Here is an 11,653-nt window from a genome sequence, read left to right as displayed (position 1 = left end):
GTAAATACCAAGTATTTGGCAGCTTGGACGACGCTGAAACCGTCATACGACAGCTTCAACAATATGGTTACTATCCAAGAAGACTCAGAGATCATTTTGAAGGAAGAAGGACAAGTAATATCCATCAATCTCGGCGATAGGGAACATATCCTAGTGAAGCCTAGTGCGGTCGTAGCCTACAATGTGTTGGACCGGAGTGTTGCGATCCGGTATACAGGGCATACTTCGAAGGAACGCAAAGCAGACTTCACTAGCGCTCTGTTGAGACTAGTTTGTGACGCATACGAAAAAAGTGCTAATATATTCAGGCATTCAAAATATCCGGTAGACTTAATCAGAATCTCCGGGCCTGGTGTACTTCTTTTGAAAGATCATCTGTGAAACAATTTCACAGTGCCGACAATGATCCATACTTATGATAAAAAATTACGAGAAGCAGTTTCACTGTCCTCGGTCTGTGACTGGAGATTTATTGCTGAAGGCGGAGCAAACATAATTTTTGCATACAAAGGAAGGAACCCTGTCTTGCATGGTAAAGCGTTAAGGTTAAGGCGAAGAAAGACGAAATCAGAAATGTTCACAAGTCTAGAAACCCTCAATTTTATGAGAGATTTTGGCAAAGACATGGCTGGATTTTTGGTAGATGCCGCTCTTGTGGATCTAAAAACTGAATTAGTTTCGGCCTTGAAATCATGCTACGACATTGCGGATGATCTACATGGATTAATTCTCGAGAATGTATTGAGCGATTCTCACGAGAGCCACAAGCTCTCAAAGCACGCTTGGTTTCACATAGTGCATGATAACGACTCAAAACGGGTATCACGAATAATTATAGAATTCAAGCCGAAATGGCTTACAAAGGCAGACAATATCTACTGTCGAAATTGTTCGCTTTCGCAGATGCGTGATGAAAAGAGACACTTTTGCCCTCTAGATCTTGTGTTTGATCAAGCTATCCGCGCAGGCGTGTTCGACCTTTTGCAAGCTCTTCATCCCTCAGTTCGGGCACGAATAGGTCAGGCATATGTTATTGTTGGAAAAGTCTTGATAGACTACCTACTAGGTCAAAATAGTGTCCTAAAGAGATTGCGAGATTTACAACAACAGTTTCCGACATATGAGCTCTCAAAGTTAAGTTCTGCGGAAGAAGTTCTGGAGGAGCTAAGAAAAGGTATGTCTCTAAGGGATGTTGGAGTCTATCTTGAAATTTATCACGCTTCAAGACGTTCGATGTTTGTGGCGGCTCAAGAGAGCTTTTATCTGACTGAATATGAAGTGCGACCTATTATTTTCGATCTTGACCCGAAGTCAGCTACTAGATTTGAACATTGGAAAACAACAGAATTAAGATTGCAAGAGTTCTGCAACTCACCAAACAGATATTGGAAACCGTGTGCAGAGGGATAAGAAATGTTAGGTTTAATGCCTAATTACATGATGTCTTGGACAAGACAAAGCGTTACGTTCATATCTGAAGTATGGTAATTTAACTCACTTGAAAGCTTATTATGCCTACCGACTGTGAGCTCTTTATAAAATGATCTATAAAGCAAATGTGCATTATCAAGATCACCAAACATCTTCTTGATAGCGATTTTGAACCTTGAGTGACCTCACCAACTCTGCTGCTTTCTCCTCTGGAAGCTGCCTTTGCTGAGATATGACTTTAACGAACGTAGATTGCACATCCCTCGCCATTCTAGAGGCGTCACCACAAACGTATATGTAAGCACCATTTTGCAAAAGCTCATCCACCATCTCGGCTCTAGCCAAAATTTTGTCCTGAACATATACCTTTTCACTCGATTCCCTAGAAAAGGCCACATCCATCTCAAACAGCTGTCCCAATTGTTTAGCATACTCCGGCCACTCAGTTTTGTAAAGAAAATCTTCAGTCAGAGTTCTACACCCATAAAATAAGAGAATTTTTCCAACGTTGATGTTGTGATCCTGCTGCAAGAGCTTGGCCCTTTCTCTGACAAACCCTCTCATTGGTGCGACACCAGTTCCGGGTCCTACTAAGATGATAGGAGTTGAAGGATTTGACGGCAACTTAAAGGTGGATCTCCTAACATGCACCGGCAACTTATAGCCATCAAACTTGTTCTTTGGCCCTTTCAAATCATAACTGATATTGTAGGTGAAATGTGACCCATTTTGATGCACTTCGATATCCTTAAGCAAGTTAGTCGCAACACCACTGACAATATGTTCATCATGCTTTTCAACCTCCACGACAGCAGTTACATGAATCGATGTTTTTTCAGACAACGAGGAGGAGGAGATGGAGTAGTAGCGAGGTTGTAAGCTTGGCATAAGCTCTATCAAGAACACAAATGGGACAGATTCCCACTTCACTCCGCCCGAAATTTTTAATAAAGCATCCGCCAAATTAAGGTTACAGTCATGAATTTGTTTTGCGAATAATTCTTTGTCACTTCCCAATTTCATAGCCTCCTTCTTTGTTTCCTCGTTTGGAGCAAAGGGCGCAATTGAGGCTAAAGACTGTCTGGAAATGGGACCGGAGATTTCCATATGGTGTCTCACAGCAGCTTCGTAAGTAATAGGTACCGGAAATGGAATCAGAACGGTGGAATCCAATGCTTTGAGAGAAAATACTTCGTCTTTCCGATCAGCAAAACCAAAGCAAGAAAGGAATCGAGAAACATTCTCATCTGAGTTTGAGGGCCAAATGGCTAGATGGTCTCCAGTTGTGTATCTTAGATTTGAGTTAGAAATGTCGAATTCCGTATGGACACAGGATCTTTGCTCAGATACAAATAGCTCTTGCGTCTTCTTTATGGGGGCCAAATATGGATGAGTATGATCAAAGGGGCCCTTCGTCAAGTCTTTCGACATATTAACATAAGCTTTGTTAGGCTCACCGTGTGAAACGCCTTCGGCGTTTGTATCTAATTCCTGCTCTTCGACAAGCTCAAAGGATGGCTCATATTCCACCTCTCTTTCTTCCAAATCCAAATTCGCTTTAAGGCAATCAAAGCACTCCTCTTTCCAAGACAAAAAGTCCTCGTCCATCGTGCCGATACCGTCATCACCTTGCCCGTAAGGTGCTATGCGTTCAGCACCCAATTCTTCAAATTTTTCGTTGAGTTTTGCCCCCATGGCATTGTAAAACTCGTAAGTTGAATTTCCTAGGCCAAAAACCGTGAACTTGATGTTCGAGAGTTGTTCTGCGTCGCCTTCCAACCAGTTAAAAAACTCAACTGCATTATCAGTAGGTTCACCTTCACCATAGGTCGCAACAAGAAAGAAGAAGAGATAATCAGGATTCAATTCGTGAAAATTGTCGTAGTCATAATCCGCCATGTCTGCAATTAATACAGATAATCCAAATTTTGAGTGAAGCTCTTTGGCTAACTTGTTTGCATAATCCTCCGCCGTTCCTGTTTGAGAGCCGAAAAACACAACCGCATTCTTTTTATTCGTTTTTAAAGTAGCACCCAAATCACGGTCATTTTCGTCGCCGCCAGCGACGAAACCAGCTGATGTTGCCTGGTCGGATCCAAAGATGAACTCTCTACCGAAGTAAAATGCTACTGCCAAAGCCAACCCGGCGATGACTGCAAAATCCAAAGTATCCAATGCCATCGTATAGTATTCAGTGGGATAAAAGATTTCAGAGTGTAGAAAGAAGAGATTTGTCCAAATATAAAGGTGCGAAATCAGATGGGGAAGTATTGAGCATATGATTTTGATCGCGTTGTGTCGTGTCGCTTAACGGAGCATTTCCCCCAATCGCATGTGGGAAATGTTCGCAAAAGATTCCACAGCGACAAATGTGATGGCATTAACTGTACCCTCATCTCAATAGTCAACCTACTGTTTACCCTTGAATATATATGATGATTATCATCGCTGCTACAATGATGTTCACGAAATAAAAGTAAATAGCCTTGCATACAATTCCGCTAGGCTTTTCACTATGTCCGTTTTCGCAAAAGCGATCACCTAACGCAGCAGTGCTCAGAAATACGTGAAATCCGCGTCGTCAGGTGAAGTTCCGTTGACTCGAACGCATGTCCGCGTCAGAGTTCGTAAGATCTCTGAAACACCTACTCAAACAGACGTCGACCTTTTGATGTATGTCGTCCTCTTTGGGGAAGATATTCACCAAATAGTGCCGAAAAATCACGGGAGGGAAGTCCTTTATAGCGCGCACTCCTAGACCATAGTATGTGTTCTTTAGGCTTCCCTCTTGTGAGTCTGCGATGTTTTTGATCAAGTAATCTCTTCTCAGTAACTCTAGAAGTACTTCGTATATATTGAGACCAGTGTTAGCAACAGTCATGCTTTTATTGGAAGAGATTCCAAAACTAGCAAGCTGCTCCAAAAGGAAGGTTTCTTCTATGTGACCCTCATTCACAGCTATGAGGGCTAAAATCAATAGCGTCACACCTCCCCATACCAACAGATAATCGTCAATTGACCCGTCCAGTTTGGAATTTGCCGGTAGCAAGAATAAGCCAGATGTTCGATCTTTAACAGTAGTGCTGTGATCGGAGGAGATGATTAAGTCTTTAAGCAAGGTCTTTGAAGACGACTCAAGGCAAGACTTCACTTCGACATGTGAGCCAACTAATCGGGCTTCTATTGCAAAAATATCACTCATTTCAACACCAATATCACTTAAATTAGGGTTTTTCGTAATCTTGAGTCGATTTTCCTTTACTATTGCATTCAAGTGCTCTTTTCTTACCTTTAGATTGCGGGTTTCTCTTGTGATAATCATGCGGATTATTTGACTTTTAACTTCTCTGTTCAACGAAATTCGAGAGGACATCTCAGCTTCCTCCTCGTTTTCCAGCGAGAGATAAGGCTCATCGTATTCTTCAAAACTTCTTTTTGGCATGTTATGGTAATTTTAATCCTTCTGTGCTGGGTTCTTGCATAATCAATGTGTCGCGCGCGTGAAGTTCAAGTATTCAAAAAACAGCCCAGCAGCTCCACAAAAGCTCTAAAAAACCTCGAAAGCAATAATATCAAATAGTGATCCTACTGAGAGGCCAACTCGTAACAATCTTATTCTTGTGTTAAAACAGAAATCAATACGCTCTTAAGAAACCGTCGTACTGTAAATTATGTTCTGATATCTTTCATGCCAATGCCTCTATCTAACTAGGCGTTCGCAATGAAGGCTTGGATAATGCCCAAAAGTAACATTACGAAATAACAGTGAATAGAGCCTCGTATGATATCGTTTGTGGTAGTAGCATGGGATCAGTTTTTTACTTCAGAATTTCGTTGAAATTGGCACTCCGCGAATCATTAACGATTTACGACAATACTGCACTGAGATCCAAAATAATAGATGGGGTCATAACACTTTAGTTTTGTTCCTACGATCGATGAACTGAGAATATGGAAGCCACGATGCCTTTTGATTTGGTTGACAATTCGGTGAAGCCAGATTTGAGAAGTGCTCGATACGTGGATTCTACAGATCATCTAAATTGTCCGATTTGCAAGCAACCTTTTATCAGGCCCATGACGACCATTTGTGGTCATACGTTTTGTGAAGAATGCATTGACGAATGCCTCAAGATGGAGGCTACAAATAGTCAAATAGAGGGCTATTGTCCGCTAGATAGAACCCCTTTACTACGGCTGAACTTTCATGATATTTTTCCCACACCCTTATTGATTACGAATATGGTCGACGAGCTCATGGTCTTTTGCTTGAATAGTGAAAGAGGATGTAAATGGAAAGGTCGGAGGTGGGAATTGGAAACCCATGTTTTGAATGATTGTGAGTATACTGGTGTCGTGTGTAATGGGAAAAGAAAATGTCAAGCCGCAGAATTGACAAATGAAACAAGTTCTTCTCGTGATAAATGTGGAGAAATAGTTCAGAGACGATTTATTAAGGATGATCTGAACATTTGCGTTCATGAAGTATTTGAATGTGGCTTTTGTCTTACAATGATTAATAAAGTTACAGAGGAAGAGCACTTGAATAGTGTGTGCGAGCTAAACTTCACAACGTGCGATTTGTGTGATAATGATATGATACCTCAGAAAAGTTTAGAGAAGCATAAGGAGAATTGCTCAAAAACTGGCGTGTTAGTCTGTCCCGCGCGGAACATTGGATGTTGCTGGGTTGGCCACAATAAGCCCTCCCTTGAGAACCATATCTCAGACGGAAACTGTCCCCTCTTTCAGCTTGTACCACAAATGGAGAGCCTTGAGAAGAAACTCGAAGACGTAAGAGCGGAGAACGAATACTTGCGCAGTCTGATGCATAAGATACTTGATTCGATAGTTATGGGTCGTGTGACCAACCTTGGTTATTCCGAACCAATTGAGGAGATTGGCAACATGGGCAACGATTTGATGATGGATGAAGGTAAGGATGCGCTTCTTAGACTAAGGTGTGATTTTGAGAGACACAAGCTCGAGGTCGAGGAGAAAGTTGTTCCATTCGTCGAAAGGGAGAGAACTGCGATATCAGAGAGAGAAAGTCTTATGAGCTCGTTGATTAATGAGAATTTCGTTATCAAAGATGAAATAAACTTGCAAAGGGCACTCGTGAATAGCCTTAGAAAACAGGTACAGTTTCTTTTATTTCGTGGAAGACTGAGGCCACAGTTTTATTCTGATAATGAGGACCTCAACGACATACCATCACGGTCGAGTTCTGAGGAACGTCTAAATCTTAAGCTATGAAGCAAAAGCACATCAAAACTGTAATATAGCGTCATGTTTGGAGAAGCAAAGTGTTCACCAAAGCTTCTGGATGCCTTGCCAGTTCTTAGCTCGTCTTCTGTTCCAGTAGCTCATCTCTCCTGTCAAATAAATCCACTTGCCAGAGTCCGGTTCTGATGTATTTCCGAGGTGTTTAAAAAATGCCGGAGTATGAGTTTTGCCAATCTGCTCCATTTCGGCGCGACGTTTTCTCTGATCTTCTTCCAATTGCATCTTCAACAGTTCCGCTTTGGAAACATTGCCGTTTTCATAGGCTCTCATATCTGGTCTAAGTCTCGAGTCACAAGGGGGAATATAATCTTCTTCAATCAGGGTAATTTTATTGAGAGAACCTGCGAATTCTGTGAAGCCAAACTTCTTTTCACAATTGGGAAGCAAATTTCCCGCCGTCCAGATCACTTTTTCAGTGTTGTTAGTCTTGAGGGTCATGGACTCAGTCCATTTACCAACAACTGTGTATGGCAACTGTTTCTTGGTAGAGTCAAAAGCCTTTATTGTGAGATCTTCTGACCGACCACTAAACATACCGCCCTTTGAGAATTCGACAACCGCTCTTTGGCCAGAACTTGATTTCACATGGATTGACAGCGATGGCTCTGTATACTTTTCACCCGCGATTATATTCTTGAGGAGACTGGTTGGCTGTGACCATGTAAAGGTTTCACCTGTCGCCTTTACAGAAAGCTTGACAATTCCTTTGGTTGTAATTTCATATGTTTTCCCCCAAAATTTCTGCGTTGGCGAAGCTGAGTAACTAAGAGACCATTGTTCAGATTCCGCAAAAACGGCAAAGACAGGAGGCTTGTGGGAAACCTTCTCGCTAATGAGCCTAAAACCCTTATCTTCTCGAACTAATTCGAAGGTTTCTCCTAATAATGGGTTGAAGGGTTTTCTAGTACTCCGGATTTTCTTTCTGAAGGAAGACAAGTTGCTGACAGCGAAAGCCGCGATTCTCAAAATGAGCTCACCGGAATTCTCGGGGTATGTACCATCAAGAGCATTATCGATCATTTCAGAATATTCTAGTTGCTCTGCATACTTTTGTAAGACAGTAATCGGCTCATTCATATCAACCGGCATAGAAATGGAGGAGAGATCCTTTCCAACATTCTTTCTTACGAACGAAAGTAAATTTGGTGGTTCATGGTCACATGAGGGTATATCGCATTCTCTTGAGATGGGATCTAATGGCAAAGGGTAGAGACACAGGTCCATATCAGCTTCACCCTTCTCGACATGCTTCGCTTCCTTGACTTCAACGGACGGCGCGGGGAGCTCGTCCGATTCAGCGTCAGAAGACAGATCAGACTCTTCGTGTTCCTCCTCAAAATCATCTTCAGACTGTTTGCGATCAACAACGTCCATGAGGACTACTCCACGTGAAGAAGCATCCAATGTTTCTTCTGCATCAAAGAACTCAGAGTTAGAAAGTACTGGAGTCAAACTATTGTCTTTCCTCTTTTGCGAGAGCAAAATATTCTGCATGCTTGTAGACAACTCCAGTAAGCGGGACTCGAGTTGGTCACGATCGAGATTTGAGCTGGCTTTCACTAATGAAGCGAGGTTGTCACTCAAACCTTCAAGTTCGTGCAATAAAGGCTCCACAGATTCCGACAAGGCTTTGGCATCCTCGGAGTCATCCAGACGAAATTCATTCAGCCCTTTCTTTACTTTGTCAAAAGCATTGATCCAGGCCTCAAAATCACTTTGGTTGAGAGCTTTCAAATCCCACACTTCCATACCAGAGTCGACGAAAATTTCCCTTGTCCTAGAATTGGCGCTCACTATGGAATGTAATATAGGCATTTGACCCCTTAATTTGTTATCATTAATCTTAAAGTACGACAAGGTACTGTACTTGAAATTCAATACAAATGTTCTTTTAGTGAAGCCTTGAAGCTTTTTTCTTTTTCTCTTAAGCAAAGTGCTCATCATTAACTCACCATCCTTCAACCTCATGATATTGGTAGATGCTTTACTTACGGTTGTGCCTTGCGCTTCTGAAACCATCTCAGGACTGGTCTCAGATTGCACGAGCGAAGAAGGCGGTTCCGCGTTGGTGACGAGCTTAGAGCTAAAAAGAACCTTTTTGCTAACCGCTTTCGAGAATGAATTATCAAATATGAATGCGTACATTCCCTCCTTCTCAACATAGAATTGGCCACGCACAAGTTCACCGGGTACCAACTTGAAGTAGTCCTTCACCAATATCAAGTTCGAGCTACTCAAACTATTAGTAAAAGAGGTAGATCTCGACTTACTTCTAAGAGAGTTCAGTTGTGTGATTTGATTCACCGAGGCGACAGATCCCGATCTCATGCGAGACAGATCAGATAATCCTTCACTTGATGAGATGTTTCGAAATTGCTTTCCCTCAGGGGCCAGCAAATCCTGGCTTCCATGATTTGAATTATCCCCGCAATCCTCCAATTCATTTGAGGTAGCTTTTTTGTAAATTGAAAAGTTGATGGACTTCTTTAATGGCTTCACCTGCCAAACGATAGAAGAGTTGTCGACAGCATGCACCCACTTCACAAGGAAATCCTTGGAGTGAACTTCTAAAGTCTCCATGACGATTGCGAGTGTCAAGAGGAGGTTTCAAGGACTTTATATCTGTTGGAGCGAATTCATGTGGTTGAGGGTTTCAAGAACTCCACTTTTTGCGTATGCAGTTTTATGACACAAAAGCTACCCGTGCACATTCAAAAATATTACTATAAACGCTAATTAAAGTAGAAACATTTAGTCGAATTTAGGAGTCGAGTACTATAGTCAAATTGCTCTATCTTGAAAACTGGAATCATCGTCACGGCGTATATCGTCGTTAGAATATGTATGAATACAATGATTGTCATATGCATCCATTAGAATACTTCATGTGCGAGTATTTGCCGGGGAACTTCCCCCGTCATTGCAGCACTGGGGATGGTACACCAATAGGGGCACTTTGTCAATTCCTGAATTAAGGTTGCGAATGTTCTCTGCATCTCTGTTGACAGGGTGAGATCACTGCCGGAGATCCCCTATGCTTCCAAAATACTTCTGATGACGAAGCAGAAATATGGTGTTGATGGGAAGCGCATAAAAATAAATTGTTACTACGTGCACTTGCCTCACACTATGCTAATATCATATTTAATTGAAAATTAAATCAGTGAAAAAGCTTAGTAAAAATGATCACGCCCAGGCTCGAACTGGGGACCTTCTGCGTGTGAAGCAGATGTCGTAACCAACTAGACCACGCGACCACCTTTAAGATCCTACAGATTTCTTGTATCTATATACATCAATAAATGAGCGTATTGCAACTCACTTGCATATATGCAATATGCAAAGCTTCTGTTGCTGAGGTCACTTGGTGTCCAAAACTATATGATTAAGGGTCCTAAATCTTGATCTTTTGCATCAATCAACATGCTTGAAGGAAAATTTGACGAAGCTAGCCTTCTTAAAAAGATCGTCGACTCCATTAAGGATTGTGTCAAATTGTGCAATTTTAACTGCACAGAACACGGGGTAACCGTTCAAGCGGTCGACGACTCGAGAGTGTTGTTAGTCTCCCTTTTGGTTGGTCTGTCAGCATTTTCTGAATACAGATGCGATCGTGACATCACCTTGGGCATTGACTTGGACTCCTTTTCTAAGATTATCAAGTGTGGTAACAATGAGGACTACTTGACCTTGTTGGCCGAGGATTCTCCCGACAACGTGATGACGATTTTTGAAGACAAGAAGAAAGAACGTGTCTCCGAGTATTCCTTGAAGTTGATGGACATTGACTCTGAATTTTTAAGAATTGACGATATGCAATACGATTCTGTCATAAACATGTCCAGCGCCGAGTTTGCAAAAGTCGTTAGAGATTTGAAGAACCTTTCGGAGTCTCTCAACATAACCGTGACAAAAGACTCCGTGAAATTCAGTGCAGAAGGCGAGTCTGGCACAGGCTCTGTTGTCTTGAAGCCATACACAGACATGGATCGACCAGAGGAGTCTGTGTCCGTTAACTTAGAGAATCCCGTTGATCTTACTTTTGGCTTGAAATACCTCAACGATATCATCAAAGCCACTGCGCTCTCTGGTACAATCACTATCAAATTAGCAGATAAAACTCCAGCTTTGTTTGAGTACAAATTAGATGCTGGCGGCTACTTGAGATTTTACCTAGCACCTAAATTTGATGAGGATGATTAATAAGCTTTACAATTTAATCTTAATGACCTATCTTATGTAGATAGTCTTCTACAAGATTCTTGCTATGCAATAGTGGTAAAGCTTGCAGATATTATATAATGTTTAGTTGAAGCCCTGTTTGATTGTGTTCCTCTCCGTACTTTTATAGCCCCGCTTAACATAGCTTATACATAAGGAATTCTCAATTCATAAAACTTTATAGTGTTATTACAAAGTAACCTTCGAAAAAAAAAAAAAAAAAAAATTATCCACAGCGAACCGTTGACATGTCGCCTCTGTTGTGAGCCTACACGATCTGATCAAATCAAAAAACACCTTTACAACTCTTGCGAGGGCTCCAAATATTGGTGGCGAAAACTAGAGTTTCCTCGCCCAATGAACTTGGAAGAAATGTTGGCTCCGGCTGACACATCTTTCCACAATTTACGCCGATTAAATCGGTTCGTCAAAGTCGTCAAAGCGACATATCACAGCCGGTACAAAGATACCCGCTCCGAACATCTCCCACTTGAGCCTCTTCTGACTCGCGAGTTAGATCAGGCTCTTGGTCGTACGGCTCCTATGGGACGATGACAGAAGCGCTGGCTTCCTGGGTAAGTTTCTGGTTGGCTCTTTGGCCCCCCAGTGGGTTGGGTGCGGAGCTGGTCTGCGTAGCATGCTATGTGGACGCCCGGAGCTTACGCAGATTTGAAGGGGGGTTTTACTATATAAATTTGTGTAGCTTTAAAGCTGA

The 11,653-nt window shown here is 42.0% G+C and overlaps 5 protein-coding genes and 1 non-coding gene across 6 annotated transcripts; 2 read left to right on the top strand and 4 right to left on the bottom strand. All coding sequences in view use genetic code 12, as the record gives it.

Moving 5' to 3' along the window:
* Positions 1-1,572: 1,572 nt before the first annotated feature.
* On the bottom strand, positions 1,573-3,612 carry NCP1 (NADPH--hemoprotein reductase; the record flags this gene model as incomplete). The annotated part of the gene is made up of 1 exon (XM_029036694.2): positions 1,573-3,612. One exon carries the CDS (start codon positions 3,610-3,612, stop codon positions 1,573-1,575), a length of 2,040 nt encoding a protein of 679 aa, XP_028888791.1.
* Positions 3,613-4,012: 400 nt separating this feature from the next.
* Positions 4,013-4,873, bottom strand: CJI96_0004442 (Smc5-Smc6 complex subunit; the record flags this gene model as incomplete). Its single annotated transcript, XM_029036693.2, has 1 exon — positions 4,013-4,873. One exon carries the CDS (start codon positions 4,871-4,873, stop codon positions 4,013-4,015), a length of 861 nt encoding a protein of 286 aa, XP_028888790.2.
* Positions 4,874-6,195: 1,322 nt separating this feature from the next.
* On the top strand, positions 6,196-6,687 carry CJI96_0004441 (uncharacterized protein; the record flags this gene model as incomplete). The annotated part of the gene is made up of 1 exon (XM_029036692.1): positions 6,196-6,687. One exon carries the CDS (start codon positions 6,196-6,198, stop codon positions 6,685-6,687), a length of 492 nt encoding a protein of 163 aa, XP_028888789.1.
* A 54-nt stretch (positions 6,688-6,741) lies between these two features.
* Positions 6,742-9,297, bottom strand: OSH3 (oxysterol-binding protein related protein OSH3; the record flags this gene model as incomplete). The annotated part of the gene is made up of 1 exon (XM_029036691.2): positions 6,742-9,297. One exon carries the CDS (start codon positions 9,295-9,297, stop codon positions 6,742-6,744), a length of 2,556 nt encoding a protein of 851 aa, XP_028888788.2.
* A 603-nt stretch (positions 9,298-9,900) lies between these two features.
* Positions 9,901-9,974, bottom strand: CJI96_0004439. Its single transcript has one exon. It is a non-coding gene; the product is annotated as a tRNA-Val (tRNA).
* Positions 9,975-10,140: 166 nt separating this feature from the next.
* Positions 10,141-10,920, top strand: CJI96_0004438 (proliferating cell nuclear antigen; the record flags this gene model as incomplete). Its single annotated transcript, XM_029036690.2, has 1 exon — positions 10,141-10,920. The coding sequence occupies one exon, from the start codon at positions 10,141-10,143 to the stop codon at positions 10,918-10,920; it is 780 nt and encodes a 259-aa protein (XP_028888787.2).
* Positions 10,921-11,653: the final 733 nt, after the last annotated feature.

Source organism: Candidozyma auris, chromosome 5 (assembly GCF_003013715.1).
Source record: "Candidozyma auris chromosome 5, complete sequence".
Classification (NCBI taxonomy): Eukaryota; Fungi; Ascomycota; class Pichiomycetes; order Serinales; family Metschnikowiaceae; genus Candidozyma; species Candidozyma auris.
Note: the sequence above shows the minus strand (reverse complement) of the source record. Positions and strands in the feature narration are given on the sequence as shown.